We start from the raw sequence: 16,102 nt of genomic DNA on the forward strand, positions 1-16,102 counted from the left end.
AAAATGTAAGAAATTTAAATAGATAACATAAAAACTATTTTTGACACCGCTGGAGGAAATTTTCGAGTATTTGATATCAAATATTTTGATTCATTTCATAATTTTGTTGAAGACTACAAAACGATTTGACTTATAGTTTAAAATATATCTATGATTCAATTTGGGTTAAAATTTCATAAAAATTTCGTCAAAATTGCCGTATTTTGCCAAATTGGGAAACATAAACAATAAGAAAACTTCTATAACTTTTTTCTCAGACGTCAAAATTACTCGTGATCTTCGGGAATGTTGACCTTTTATTTCAAAATCTTTGTTGTCTTCTAAAGTTTTGCCAAAAAAGGGCTTAAATTGATTACACGAATTTTCCAAAGTTATTCAAAAAAAAACATCAAGAGCTACTAGAAAAAAAATAGTTTTGCATTTTTGGAATCAGAGCTCCCAAATTAGTCTAAATCAGTTCTCAAGTTTTTGTTTCAAGTTTTAAAATATTTTGGACTTAAACTGAAATCCTGAATTTATTATTCGATCTTTTTTAATAGTTTTTAGTTAATTTTTAATTATTAATGAATTAAAAAAAATCAGATAATAAATGCAGGATTCCAGTTTGGGTTCAAAACATAATTTACATGAAAAAAATTTTTTTTAAGGTACAAAGAACTGTTTATTTTTATAATTCGCCTCCGCATCGAATTTCTTTCCTAAGCTAGAAATTATGATTGTAGTTTCTTACATTTATTATGTTTATTTTCCTGTCTCAATATTTTGAATGGTGATTAAGTATTGTTAATACATTGCTAACAAACTACGAGATATTTCGTTCTTTTCGCTTGACGCGAGTGCGCTTCACTGACAAGCATAACTCAAATGTGATACATTTTATAAAGACAACACTTTCGATAACTCAAAGATACTAAACTTGAAAAGCTTTGTTCAGTCGTTTCTGAGATAGAAAATGCCAAATTTTGGTGGTAATAAGGTGTTTGTTTCATTATTAAAATTAAAGTTAGATCAAGAAGTTTTCAAACGAATTTTAAACATAAATTTGAATCTTCATCATTAAAACAATAAACATAAACTATGTTTAAAATTTTAAATTTTAATAGAAATTTGAAGAATTATTTGCATTTTTTTTTTGTTTGCCTTGTGACACACTAAATCTATCTATTAAACATCACCTGCTTTACCTGAAACGAGACACCCAAAAAAAAAACCCCAAGAAAGCCCCCCACATTTAATCACATTAACACATAATAGGTGTGATTCAATTCATAATTGAGTCGGTGGTGAAACGCCGCCTGGGGCCAGTTGCTCCATTGAACCGGTAAATCAGGTCTCTCTCTTCCCCGGTGAAGTAAACCACCGCAGTACTTTGTTATTGCTAATTGAAATGGCCACCCATTAAACCCTTACCTCACCCATTCACGCCATCACAATACGCCGGTCCCGTGTCTCGAGTAGCTAGAGCTCTATGGGTGAAAAAAAAGATGGCTTCCTCCGGATGACGAGGTCGTCCGAGAAAACTAGACCAAGTATCGTAAACGTAAACAAAGGGATTGCACACACTGAGAAAACAATCTGAATCAACTTAAGAAAATGAAGGAAAACAAATCGACAACAGTGCTGATGTGCCACAAAAGATGGACTCTAGACTTACAAGTTTCTTACTTTCTTTCCCATGGTGTAGTGACTTACTTGAGTCGAATCCGTCCCTTGGATAGTTGGTATCTTTAATCCGCCCCCACCTCGTCCCACCTAAAATGTTGAGCTGAATAATGGCGGCTGCTCTCTAGTGTCTGTCGATTAGTCACGTGTTGATGGATTAGTGCGTCGTTGTTGTTTATCCCTCGGAGCCCCGGAGGAGCAAAAGAAAATACTCACTCGAGCTGGTTACTGATTCAAGTGAAAAGAAAATGTGAATATAGAAAATAAAAAAAAATGAGTGTGGGTGATTTGTTCTAAACTGTGTTGCATGCGGGAAAATCCTGTAGTGAAGCTCTAAAAAAGTGAACGGGCGCCGATCATCGATTGACCTACTCTAAGGCATGAGTAGCTGGATTATCTTTGCCTCCTAAAATGTGTCTCAGTATCCGGCGATTCTGCATTGATTGTAAAGGTAGAGTAACTCTGCTGATCTCATATAATTTTGTTTGTTAATACTAGGAGTGGCTCCAGAGAGCTAGTTGAAAAAAACGATTTACCAGGATACTCAACTTTATTCAATACCTCTATGACTTTTCAACTACTGTAGCCAAAAAATAGAAAAATTATTGACTTTTAAGTATACACTTCCCTATTGTAGGAAATCGACGCAGTTGGAACACCGATAAAAAGATGAAAAAATGGCCCCAGAGAGATGGAACTTGACAAACCTTCCTTATCTGGAGTTTTATTGATACTTAAGCGAAAAAGCTCATATTCAGAAATCATTTGTGAACTCTAGAATAGTAATGCACGAATCTCTTTAAAGGGCTGCAAAAGTCAATACGATTTTCAGTTAAGACTAGCATACTACAATCTTTTCAATCGATTCTTGGAACGAATCGAATGGTCTCTTATTGATTGAATTAATTTTTATTCGAAATTTTCCCGATTCAGTGCAGACAAAACGTACATTTTAATTGTAACTATCATCATACTTATTTTCTTTTTATGCTATTTCTGTATATTTTAGTGCACAAGCTGTAGTAAAATGTGTTGAAATTTCTTACAAGAACTAAAATATCTTTTATTTCCCTATTTCTTACGGGCAAATTGATAGGTATAAATTTTAATGAAAACTTTTCTATTTTGCAACCTTTAACACTTCAGAAACAAATTAACATTAACCCTCATCCGTCCCTGAATTTTTTACCCGTTGCAGTCCCTGGAGTGTCAATTTGACACTCCTGCCTGGCTAAAACTAGTATATCTCTTGTTTCCCAACCAATTTATACAAAATTTGTAGTTTAGGAAAACTCGTAATGTAACTAAAATATTTTAAAACCTGAAAAAATTGCAAATTGACAAAAAGCTTGAAAAACAGCGTACTTTGGATATCCGTCAAAAATTCTTTGTTTCATATTTTGACATTCTAGAAATTCAAAAATGTTCCAAATTACGTCAACTTTTGAATTCTCTTTTAAAACTTTCTCTGATGTGGCTTATACAATTTTGGCGGTTCATTGATTGAAAAGTAAGGTTTAAGCTTAACTTTTTTTTTCAAAATCAATAAATTTCCTAAAAATTATTTTTTTTTTTTGTTAATCTTTATTTGAAACGGCTCATACCTTCAGGTTTCAAGGAGCCAAACTCTTTTTTGTTTTACAATTATTTGCTTAGCTTAACACTTTTATTTCAAAGAAAAAGGAAATAAGAAAGGGAAACATGAAAATAAAAAGAATTATAGACGAAGATGGATAGCTTTTAGAAAAAGATAGATTTCTAGCATGTAGTCCAAATCTAGCACAGCTAGTACATCTCTCACTGGGACGTTAGGTGGTCTTCTTCGGGCCCGAAGGGAGTCTATGAAATTCGTTCTGGCGACAAGATGGACCTCACACGACCAGACAATATGCTCGATGTCGTGGTAACCTTGTCCGCAATTACACAAATTGCTGCCAGCAATGTCGAAACGATAGAGTACCGCGTCTAAGGAACAATGATTGGACAAAAATTATTTTATTATAAATCAATTTTCGATATCGTTAAATGAGATCTTTTGCATCAAATTATGACGGAATACAAAGAATATTAGATTCTCTGAAATGATTTTTACAAAACTGGATCTGAAAATGTTTTTCAATAATGGTTTTAAATTTGATATTTAGAACTTGTTTTTATTGTCTTTCCTTCCCTGCAATGTGGGGAGGGTTCACGAACTGTTATAACAACATTTCACATACGGCTCCATATGCTTGATAAGTTTTCGAGCTATACTTACTTTCCTTCTTCTCGTTTCTCCTCTGAAAGAAGGAAAGGTCTTGAATCTTAAAAAAAATCTCTTGCTGGATATGGTTTCTTCAGCTTGAAAAGTTTTAGAAACTATGCGATAAAACCTTCCTGATTCTCGGCTTTGCACTGTATGAAATCTCTCCTTTAAAAAATAGGACATTTTCGTACTCGAATAATTTTTCTTACAAATTTGGTTCCACTTGTTGGATAAGTTCTCAAGTTATACAAAAAAATGTGCAGAACTCCTTTTCCTCTCTCTTATCCCCTACTGGAAGGGGAAAAGGGTTTTTTTTATAACCATAGAATCATTTCTCGTACCCCAATACTCTCCCCTGTAAAATTTGGTTGAATTTATTTGATGAGCTCTTGAATTTATCAAAACATACGTATGACACCTCTCTTTTCTTTACTATCTCGTGAGGGAAACTAAATTATCCTAGAAATATTTATTGTATTTAAATACTCTTCACAATTTGTTACCATCTGCTAGATTAGCACTCAAGTTCTTAAAAAAATTGTATGGGAGCTCCCCTTCCCCCCTTCCTATCGAATCAGTGAAAGAAAAAAAGCCTTAAACAATCAATATTATTATAATATTATTATCTGCAATATTATTTGAATAATAAATTCTCGAGTGATCAAAAAATATTGTATTACAACATCTCTCCTCCTTACCCTCTTCCCTTTGGAGAGGGGTCTCAAAAACATAAAAAATATCATTTCTCGTACTCGAATATGATTCCATGATAAATTTTGGTTTTTTAGTCGATTAGTTCTCGAGTAATGCACAAAAGGGATACCCCTTCCCCCCGTCTTTCCCCCCAGTGGAAAAACAAATGGGTCTCAAACTTTACTCGTAGCCTTATACCTTCCTATGTGAAATTTAGATTCATTTGCATGATTAGTTATCGGATAATGTATTAAATTGTATGGGAGACTCCCCCTCCCTCTTTGTTTCTCCGAAAGGGTGGAGTCCCAAATTATTATAGAAAGCTTTCTCGTACCCATATAACCACCCATGTTAAATTTGGATCCATTTGCTTGATTAGTTCTCGAATTTTGCAAAAGCTGTACGGGAGGTACCTCCCCCTTTTCAAAAACCACACAGGAAGTAGGAGAAGTTTCAAACTATTTTAAAAATATTTTGCTACCCATATACCATCGCATGCCAATTTTGGTTCCGTTTGCTTGATTAATTCTCGAATTATGCAAAAATTGTATTGGAGGCCCCTCCCCCTTTTTTTATATCTACTCTGAAAAGGAGGAGGACTCTCAAACCATCTTTAAAATATTCTTCCTACTCATATACCCTCGCATGCCAAATTTGGTTCCGTTTGTTTGCTTTATTCTCAAATTGTGCAAAAAAATGTATGGGAGCCTCCCTCCCCGCTGTCTATTTTCCCATTGGAAGGAGGGAGGGGAACTAAACAATCATAGAAACATAACTTGTACCAAAATACACTCCTATGCCAAATTTGGTTCTATTGGCATGATCAGTTCTAGAATTATGAAAACTTATAGGATCAATTCAAAAGACCCCATCTCCCCTTCCAGGGATCGGAAGGGGTCCCAAACCATTATAGGAACCTTCCCCGGCCTCTAATACCCCCATCTGCCAAGTTTCACGCAACTCGGTTCAGTAGTATTCGAGTCTATAGGGAACAGAAATCCATTTTTATAGATAGGTATAGATATACATAGATACGCAACGTAAAGCTTCTTACTTCAGCTTTTTTGGACACTGAGTGAAATTTTTTTTGAGCATTTCGTAGCTAATCTTCAGTCTTTCTCCGAAGCATATTTTTTTCGGATTTTTTTCTAAGACTTTGAAACGACTAGACGTACTGAACTGAAGTGTTGCAGCTGAATGTAATTAAAATCGGTTGAAAAACAAGATAAATATAGTGGTTTTAAGCGAGGAGTGTCAAAGTGACACTCAAGGTCTTGTTATGGAGTTTTTTTTTTCTGGGCTTTCAGAGTGCGTCCATAAAAAAATGATGCAAAATTAATGTATTCAAGAATTCGTCGAGGGTCCCCGAAGAAATTGTATTATTTGAATGCACCCGAATAAAGTTAAAGGCTGCCAAATGTGTCGTATTGACACTAAAAAGTGGATTAGGGTTAATATAAAGTTGATACGCGCCTTGGTTTGGTTGAAATTTGGTTTGGTGCGCCTAAGTTAAAGTCGCTAAACTTTCAATAAATAATTAAATACATAGAGGAGACTGGGGAAAAAATATATGAGACTTGGGTTATTCGTGTTCTACAGAAATACACAGAAAAAATAAATATGAGGCCAAAAAATCTACTGCGAGAGAAAAAAGTTATTGAACACAGTAGTTGTTTTGCTAGTTTAACATTTTTACTATTTTCTTTCTTCGAAAAATACAACTTCTTCAATCCATAGTTTTTTTCTCCCACGATAGATGTTTTTTTACTTTTTCTTGTCTCCTTAAGATCTTACGAACCGTATATTTTTCATCTACATACATTACATCTGAAAACCAAATTGCTCATTCTCCTTTGAAACTCTATTATTCCAATATTCATGGTTATGGAAAGAAAAATTACAGATGACTGTAATACTGGACTAATTTATTTTAAGTCATCTTTTTTTAAATTTGAGTCATGCAATCTTAAACCTTCACAACTGCCTTTCCAGTGTTGGCACCCTTCAACATGTCCATAAAAGCTTGAGGCATGTTTTCGAATCCATTTGTTACCGTTTCTTGGTACTTGAGCTTGCCTTCTCTGATCCACTGCATCAAGCCTGTCAAACCTTCCATCCAACGAGCGCTCCATTTGGTCACAATGAATCCCTCCATTTTGAGTTGTTTGAAAACGACATCCGTCTGTGGATCCAGCACCTTGATCGGCATGGAACTGTAGTTGGAAATGGTCCCACAAGCGGAAATCCGTCCATTCAGATTCATCTGGCGCATCACGGCCTCAGTAATGGTTCCTCCCACATTGTCAAAGTAACAGTCCACTCCTTTCGGTGCTCCTTTCTTGAGTTCTTCTGCCACGTTAGCAGTTTTGTAGTTGATCGTATAATTAAATCCCAGGTCCTTGAGCCAACTACATTTTTCGTCTGATCCGGCAATTCCAATCACCCGGCAGCCTTTAATTTTGGCAATTTGACCAACGACGCTTCCAACTGCCCCTGCTGCGCCACTGACAACAACCGTTTCGCCCTCCTTGGGAGTACAGAGCTCCAAAAACCCAAAGTACGCCGTATTACCGGGCATTCCGAGAATACCCAAACCCAAACTAAGTGGCAACGAACCGAACTCGGGCAGCAGGTACAAGTCAAAACCACCGTTGTATTTGTCCGGGTTGCAGATAGTATGCGTCCGCCAGCCAAACTCTCCGTACACGATCGACCCACGGGGGTACTTCTCGTTCCGGCTGTCGAACTTGGCCACTTGTCCGCCAATCATCAAAGTTCCTTCCTCGTAGCGGCCCATGTACGGACGCATGTACGGATCGACGCTGAGGAACTCGGCCTGCGCCAGGAACTCCCCATCCTGCAACTCCGGAAGCAACTCCTCCACCAGCCTAAAATTGGCACTCGTCGGTTCACCTTCGAACTTTTTCGCATAAAGCCACTTGCGCGCTTCCATCACCATGCTGAGATAATTTTATTTTTGAATCCAAATTGACCAAAGCACCAGAACGAAGTACAAACTCGACTGACGCTAGAGATTATATGGATGGGACTCTTAAATTAACTCAACGGCTGGCTTTATTTTTTCTCACCTTATGATAACACAGACAAAAAACCTTTAGCTTTACATTTCAAGGATCATTTGATACCATGGAAAATTCGGCCGAATGTGTTGTATCGCAGATATGAAAGAAACATGCGTTCGGATCTACTGGTTGTAGTTTTACATGACTTTTGCATGATACGGTGCATTGAATCAAAAACCAACACCGAACGGCCGATAAGCCGGTAAGCAGCAAGTTTGATTTGATGCGCCAGGAAAATGCTGTTACCGGCCCCATGAACCAGCTGATAGATCAAAACCAGCAATCAACGATAGAAAGGAAATGTAGGTGGAAAGATCAGAGGAAAACAAAGGTTTGGAGTACACAGCAAAAATTATTTCCTGTAAAATTACGCAAATAACCTGTAACAAAAAGGAGCAGGAGATTTACCGTAATTTTACAGGTCGAAAAACAAATTACGTGACATTTAATTTTTAGTGTACAACTTTTTTACAGAACATTTGCTGAAATAATAAATTAATCTTCGTTTACTTTCAAGGAAAAAAAAATAAAATTACAGGTTTTGTCATTACAGGTTGATTTATTTTAAAGGTTGCAGTTTTCAGTGACACGTAATAGTCAAAATTTTTTTCTGTGTAGGCAGCTTAGATTAGTGAGCGATCTTGAGACGTTAGTTAAATATTGGCAGATTGCCCGGTTTTATCCGAGTTGTCCCACATATTTATTACAAAAGTTGGAAGAAGTCCGATCCGGCCCGGTAGTCCGGATTTCATTGAAAAAAGAACTGGTTTTGCCCGGATTTATTTACTTTATTTGCAAAATAATACACCAACAAACATAACAAATTGTTGGGTAAAAAGTATTTATTTATGCGTTCAAATCAAAATTTTTGGAGCAAGTTTTAGAAAAATAAATATAAAAGTTTTTGGAAGCTTTAAATACAATTTAAAATCTTCTGGTGAAAGTTCTTGAAAAAGATTCTGTTTTTAATTTTTCTTCTTGATTTTTGTTTGGATTTTAACAAAATTTGCCCGGATATTGCCCACATTTTTGGGTAACAATTTCGGAATCAAATGCCCGGATTCTGCTAGGTTTTTAGATAAAATTGATTGATTATTACAAGTCCAAAGTCTGTCTTGTCTGTCTGTCTGTCTGTCTGTCTGTCTGTCTGTCAAATTTACAGGGTTGCTAGCGAACCGAGAAAACCGGGAATATCGGGAAAAACTTTGGAATTTCATTGCGTCACCGCGAAACCGGGAAAAAACCTGGAATTTCGGCACCTCACCGGAAAAATTGTCATGTTTGAAATGTTTCCACGGAATTCCAAAAATATTTTTAAATAATTTGTAAATTTAAGTGTAGTTTTTGATTTTTCTCATAAACGCTTTTTTTCGTTCATTATTAAACAAACGAAGTTTGAATCGCTTTGTTAACTAAATGTGAGCAATATGTAATATCTTATTTTTTCGTTCGTCGCAAGTGTGCTACACTTCCAAGCATAACACAAGTGTTATAGATTTAATATTGAAACTATTATCGACAAAACTAATCACAAAACTAACTACAGTCAAACGTCGAAGTGAAAGTATAGAAAGTATAACAACATACAAATGCATTAAAGTGATCTAGAAATGCAACTATTCAATGTGTATTTGATAAAAATCCACTAGAGTGAGTTTCAATATGGAACTGTGGATATTCTCTTTGGTAATATCCTTTCGGTACCAAAACATCAATACAAAACAGGTATTTTTTCTAATTTCCTTGGTCTATTCAGGAAAACGACTGTAGCAACTCTAGCTTATAGAAGGTTTACACTCTCAATAAAAAAGGTTTTGTGCTTCAAAATGCTTGGTATATATCATATACCAAGACCCTTATAGAAGTCTCACTCATCCAGGTCAACTGTACCAGTTTTAGTATTCGACGTCAAATGATTCAGAGTTTGATATAAAAATTTCATTAAATTATGTTATGCAAAAAGCAAATTATTTGGCAGCGTGAGACGTTTTTAAGCAGAGTTACACCTCTTTTCACAAGGAAAAAAAATGGTTTTTCAATGTTGTGTTGTGTATTTCATTTGAATTGGCCTGAAGAACGAAGCATTATATCTCAAGTGTTTAGTTTTTAATGCTTCCTACGTTAAACATTTGCTTAAAGTTTCCTACTCTGGAATATATGTCTTATGTAAAAATTGTGTCGGAAAAAGCTCGTCTCGAAACCTTACCCAAGTAACCAAAAGTTCCATAGAATGGTCTCTTAGAAGCTTACTCAGCCCTGATTGAAGGCTTTATAGCGTTCTACTCAGCTGAAATTTTAAGTTCTTATTGATACTTTCAAGTTCCATAAACAAAGCTGAGTAGAAGGCTACTCAGCTTCAAATGAAACTTTGAAAAAAAAAATCTTGCAAAAATAAAGCGTTACTTTTTCACTTTGAATTCGGATCTGCTTTAATCTTTATTACTATTTATATTTGTTTCTATTTTCAACAATTTTAAACTTACTTGAAAAATTTTCCTGCATGGAGATTTGAACCTGAACCTGTGGAATGAAAGCTGAGCACGTTACCTTTGAACCATGGCTGTTTTCTGATTCAATTGTATTTAAAACATCTATTTGAAATAATTTACGGGTTATCCTTTTATAAGTAGGCGCGATGAAAAATAGTAAACAATCAGCTTCAAAAAGTATAAACAGAAGTTGTGAAACGAGGACTGCCGTACGAAATAAATTATCCTTGCCTCAATTTTGCTGACCATGAATAGATAATATCCGTGTAAGTCGTATCCACATTTAAATTTGAACGTTAGTGCACGAACTGAATTCTTTTTTGTAGCATATGTATCTCAATTTGTTTCTAGTTTTTATATTTTCCTAAATTAAAACACATTTCATGTACATTTTAGATTGGCTGAAACCAAAGAAAACAAAATTGAAGAAAATTATCAATTTTTACGGCAAATCCTCGCATTCAACGTTGGAATAATGATGAGCTCAATCGACCCACATTTCCTAAGTGTCCATCAATGAACTTCCCGTCGAAATAATCTGCCTTTGATGTTTGTTGGAATGTACTAGGTGCTGGATGTGTCGTTAATGTTGCTGTGAGAGTTACTTTCATTGAAAAGAGAAACAAGAAGATTCGGAATTACTATGTTTCTACTAATGCGAAATCGTAAAAACTATGAAATGTAGTCTGATAGTGAATATTCATATGTAATTAACTTAATAATATACAATCGCTGATAAATATGCATTTCCCAAATAATTTTTACTTTATTTATGTTTTTTCCTCCACCCATTTTTGTCCAATTCACCATCGAAGTAGGGATAATGCAACTTTTTTGGGAAAACTTATGAGCATGATAGATCGAACTGTCACCAATTAAGAATGTTCCAAAACTAAAGAGTTTGTGTTTGACAACTCTGGTTCAAGGAAAGCTGGTGCTGAAATTTGACTTTGAATTAGTAAAATATTCTCATAATATTTTTTTTTTCTCATTCCATTTTGTTCCAATAACGCGACGGTAATAAAGCAAACCATTCTTTCTTATTTTTTGTAAATAATCCATTTTTGTTCACAAATTGAGAATGCTTTCGAAAATTTTTTTAAGAGAATGTAAACAAACCATTTGAAAAATTTTAACACAACTCAATTCGCATTGAAGTTCCGCATAGAACCAAAAAGTTCGTAAGAAGTTCCGCAAGGAACCAAAAAGTTCGTAAGAAGTTCCGCATGGAATCAAATAGTTCGCAAGAAGTTCGTAACGAAGCACGATAAGCCGAGTTGATATCCGAACTTTTTAAGGTACTTAGAACGCACAAATATGTTGTATGCTACTTGTTTAGACTTTTTATGTTCGTTCAGAAGTCCAAATGAAGCACTTAAGGAAAACGGATTTTATTTCTCTCGAGTACCTTTTACTCAGCGAAATGTGAACTTTAAACGTACAAGATTAAGTAGCTATGTGACTTTACGTTACTTGGGTTATGTCCTTACGCTCCTACAAAAAATATTTTACATTCAAAAGATTAAAGTTAAGCTTTGCCTTATCCACGATTTTCTATATTTTAACGAATCTATAGTCAAATGACTAAGTCTCTACTAAAGTTATTCATTGTTTTGTATTGAAAAAATAAACAATTTTTTCTAAAACATGTCTTTGGATTTGTACAAGAAAATATAACTGCATTCAGCAAATAACTAAATATTTTAGTGGAATCTGATGATTTTATTCCCCATTCAAGTTGACATTTAATATTATGTTTCGATGGATTTTTTTCCATATTCCTATACAAACTACACAATTTTTTCTAAAACTCTATAAAAATTCTAGAAAATTTCACAGTGGCTGAAAAGCACATCTACATTATAGTTTCAAGATCAATTTAACCGGACTTATTTTTGCAAAATTGTTGAAATAGTGGAGCAAACCAACAAATAGATGCCTATTTCGTTAGATACGTTTGAAAACAATCTTGAAAGCCTGTCAATTTGATACGAAAAGACTACGTGTTAAAAACGCCTAAGTATTTGTCATGATTTCTAACCGATAAGCAAGTTTTGGGTTACAGTTGATAGAAATTTGAGACCTTTTACATTGAATTTTTTATTCACCATGATTTTATATTAAAAAACGAGTATAATAAATGAGAAAGTCATAATTTATAACCGGAAAAAAACCGTGGAAAAACCGGGAAAAACTTTGGAATTCCAAAACGAAAAATCGCTAGCAACCCTGAATTTAGCATGTGGTAGTATTTGAGTACGAGGAATGTGAGGGCCTTTCTTACATATTTTAACATAACTCGAGAACTAATCAAGATATTGGCTCCAAATTTAGTATGGGGGGTATTGGAACACAAGAAATGTTTCTATGGTTATTTTCGACCCCTCCTTTCTTCAGTGGATATATAGGCAAGGGGGAGGGGGGGGGGGGTCTTCTATACATTTTTATTGCATAATTTGAGAACTATTCGAGCAAATGGATCCAAATTTGGCTTTGAGGAGCATTTCTGTACGACTAAGGGTTCTATGAATATTTGATACCCTTCTCTTCTTTTTTGTAGAGAGATAGAAAGGGGGAGACTTCCTTTACATTTGGTATTGGAATCATAATTGGAAAACTTATGAAGCATATGAATCTAAATTTGGCACGGAAAAGTGATATTTTGAGAATCCTCTGTTCTTTCTGTGGGGAAATTTTAAGGTGAAGGGTGTATTCATACAATTTTTTTCATCACTCGAAAACTAATCCTGCAAATGGAATTTAACTTGGTAGGGTATATGAGTTGTTACGAGGAATGTTTCTAAGAATATTTTATATAACTGCCTTCTTCCAGTGGGGCGATAGGAAGGAGAGAAGGAGGCTCCGTTACAATTTTTCGAGAACTAATCGAGCAAATGGAAAAAAATTTGATATGGGAGGGCATTTCTATACGATAAATGGTTATATGCTTATTCGAGACTCCTTTCTCCTTCAATTGGAGGTAAAGTTAGGGAAGAGGGGAGCTCACATGAAATATTGTTGCTTATACAAAGAACTTATCAAACAAATTGAACCAAATATGAGAAATCATTTGGGTACGAGAAATGGTTGTATTGTTATTTAAAACACTGTCTTTTTTCCAGTGAGTACATAAGAAATAGGGAGGGGGTCCAATACAATTTTCTTGGTATAGAAGTAATCAAACAAAAATAATCAAATTTGTCTTGGGAAGGTTTTTGAGTACAAGATATGTTTCTATGGAATTTTACAGACCCCTATGCCTTGCAGTGTGGTGAGGGGAGGTTCCATATAAATGTTGATGTTTTGCTTAAAACTTATCAAACAATATAACCAAATTTGACATGAAAGATTTTAATTACGAAAAATGGGATCTCTCCCTCCTTCCAGCTTTAGCGGATGGAAAGGGGAAAGGGGGACTTCATTCAATTTTTTGGCATAAACTGAGTAGTTATAATGCCTACAAAAAAAATTAAATAATTTCTTAAAATTTAATTTATTTTTGAAAGGTGTTGCAACGCACACCGGGTCACCTAGTTAAATAATAAAAAATGATAATGATAGAAATTGATAATAATCAATCTAAAAAGAAATAACAAGCCTGAACGGTTTTATTGTTATGGCCATGTAGCATTTAGTTTCAACTCAATTATTTGGAATTCAGGTGAAGTCTAGTCAAACCGAATCACAATCTGTTACTGTATGAAGTAGAAATGTTCAATTTACCTTTTCTAAGATACTGTGAATTGATTTTTAAATAATTTGAAATTTTATTAGAAGACATAAGTAGAAAATATATGATTTGAATTTTGAAAATTGCTACTTAGGATTGAATATTGGAAATTTACTTCGATTCGTTTAAGATAAACTGCAGCTTCTTCTCGAAGTACCCCAGCAGAAACGCACGCTTCTGTTTGACGTCGTACTGCTGCAGTTCACGACCGATCGGTTTGTTTCGGGTTTCCGCATAAAATTGATCCAACAGCTTGCTCAAATGAACATAATTTCCGGCGGTAACTGGGCGGCGACCTCTAAGCTCGCTCTGAACAGCTTTCAACAATTTTCCACAGAAACTAGGAAATTCCGGTTGATCCTTACCATTCTTGCAAGCTCTCTTCAAAAATTGTTCGAAATCATCATCGCCTGATTTGTTCTCGCAATTCTGTGATAACAACGTAGGTTTTCCGTTGTCCATTCGGGACCACTTGGGTACTTCACCATCATCGGTAACCGAAAAAACCAGATAGGCACAGGCACCTCTACCATTCTCGAACTTCTGCATACACACATAGCTGGAAAAGTCATTGGCTATCACTTGGGTACAGGTAGTTGTGGTGGAAAGGTTTTCTGGTTTCGGAAGATTCGCGGAGGTCATGTCCAGATTGCTTCTCGTAATCGTGCAAGGAAGCTTCGCCAAATTTCCCTTTGGGGGTTTGGCTTGAAAAATTGGATCCAAACATCCGGACTGAATGCAGTTAACTAATTTAACGAGGTACAGATTGCGTTGCCGCTTAGCTTCGACTCCGGGATATTGTTTCAGGCACAGTTTTTCGAACCACGATTCTATGAAGGCTTTTTCGACCGGTCTGTTGGAAAATGCTTGGATGTTGTTGCGAGCGAAGTTCAGAATGAAGAGGAAATGTTGATCCAATTTCTGTTCCTGTTCACTGGCCATTTTGAGTGACAGTTTGAACTTTTACCTACTTAGTTTTTTTTTTCAACATAAAATAGCTAAAACAAATACGTCGAAAAATAGAATTTTTCTCGAAAACATTCAAATGTAACACCTTTCGGTACTGGAAAGTTATAAATCTAGGTCGTTTATTTTTTTCTCAGATGAATAAATTCGAGTAATTCGCTTGGGGCCAGTGCCCTATACTGGATCTCCCTGTATGGGATTGGCATAGAAATTGAAAAATTATTTATTGTTTTATACCTTACGAATGTAAAAACGATGAGGCAGCCAATAACCATATGTCATCGGCGGCAAAATTCTGGACTCACTTTTGAGCTGAGTGTTAATGTTGGTTGGCCGTAGGAAGAATTTGACTTATGGGGTTTTTTTGTGGCAAAATTTCCACTATAACATTTTTGCTTGAACTATTCATACGTAAGGAAAAGTAAAAACATGTGTAGGTTCTATCTCATTATTCATGTTTAAGTTATTTCACATTAAAAGATTTTTATTTTTATTCCCAACTTTCGGTTATAAGTCTTAGAAGTTACCTTTTTTTTTATTAATTAATTTTTATATATTAATTAATTAAATGAGGAATTTTGAGGGCTTCAATTAAAAAAAAATTATACACACTTAATCTTTTCTCCTGTGGTCGGGACGATTTCGTCCTGTATTTTCAATAGCTGAAATTACAGGACTTTTTTAGGGCAAAAAAATGCTAAGGAAAAAAACTGTCAAAATCACCTGTCGGCTTTAAACGATGTTTTCCTGTAATTTGCAGAGATCTTTGAAATATTTCTGGAAGCTCGAAACTTTTTTCTCCTGAGATTTGTAAAAAATTAAGGAATCCTCAGGTACAGATTTAAGAAACTCTTGGGTACAGACCTTTTTCTTGGTGTTTTTTTCTCTCTGGTTTGTTTCATATTTGTTTAAATTTGAACTCATGAACAGAAAACAGCATTTGGTCAGTTATCCTGATCGTTACTGGAATTATCAGATATTATCGCTGGACAATTTGAAGTTGTATTCTCAACTTACTTTGAAATTCATTTTTAATTTCAAGCTATTCGCATCACGCGCTTGGTTCAAATTGGTGAAATGTTGGACTTTCCTCTCGATATACTTTTTTCTAATTTTCAAGCTGTATTCGCTATTAGGAATTCAAAACAATTCGTTCAAAACAATTGATTATTTATTTTCATAATATATGTATTTATATTCTATTAGTTTTTATACTTTCCACTCGACAAAAACT

The 16,102-nt window shown here is 34.8% G+C and overlaps 2 protein-coding genes across 6 annotated transcripts in view; one reads left to right on the top strand and one right to left on the bottom strand.

The window, feature by feature from the left end:
- Positions 1-1,671: 1,671 nt before the first annotated feature.
- Positions 1,672-16,102, top strand: part of LOC129756142 (neurabin-1) — a 62,930-nt gene continuing 48,499 nt past the window's right edge. For 2 of the 5 annotated variants that reach the window (XM_055752914.1, XM_055752917.1), the window contains exon 1: positions 1,674-2,113. In XM_055752914.1, coding sequence (XP_055608889.1) covers positions 2,074-2,113 — 40 coding nt within the window. In that variant the 5' untranslated portion in view covers positions 1,674-2,073. Of the gene's footprint in view, positions 2,114-16,102 lie in introns of all 5 variants that reach the window. The other 3 variants (XM_055752918.1, XM_055752916.1, XM_055752915.1) reach the window with 3 other exon arrangements.
- On the bottom strand, positions 6,567-7,553 carry LOC129756143 (prostaglandin reductase 1-like). The gene has a single exon (XM_055752919.1). It carries the CDS (start codon positions 7,551-7,553, stop codon positions 6,567-6,569), a length of 987 nt encoding a protein of 328 aa, XP_055608894.1.

This window comes from Uranotaenia lowii, chromosome 3, assembly GCF_029784155.1.
Source record: "Uranotaenia lowii strain MFRU-FL chromosome 3, ASM2978415v1, whole genome shotgun sequence".
Classification (NCBI taxonomy): domain Eukaryota; kingdom Metazoa; phylum Arthropoda; class Insecta; order Diptera; family Culicidae; genus Uranotaenia; species Uranotaenia lowii.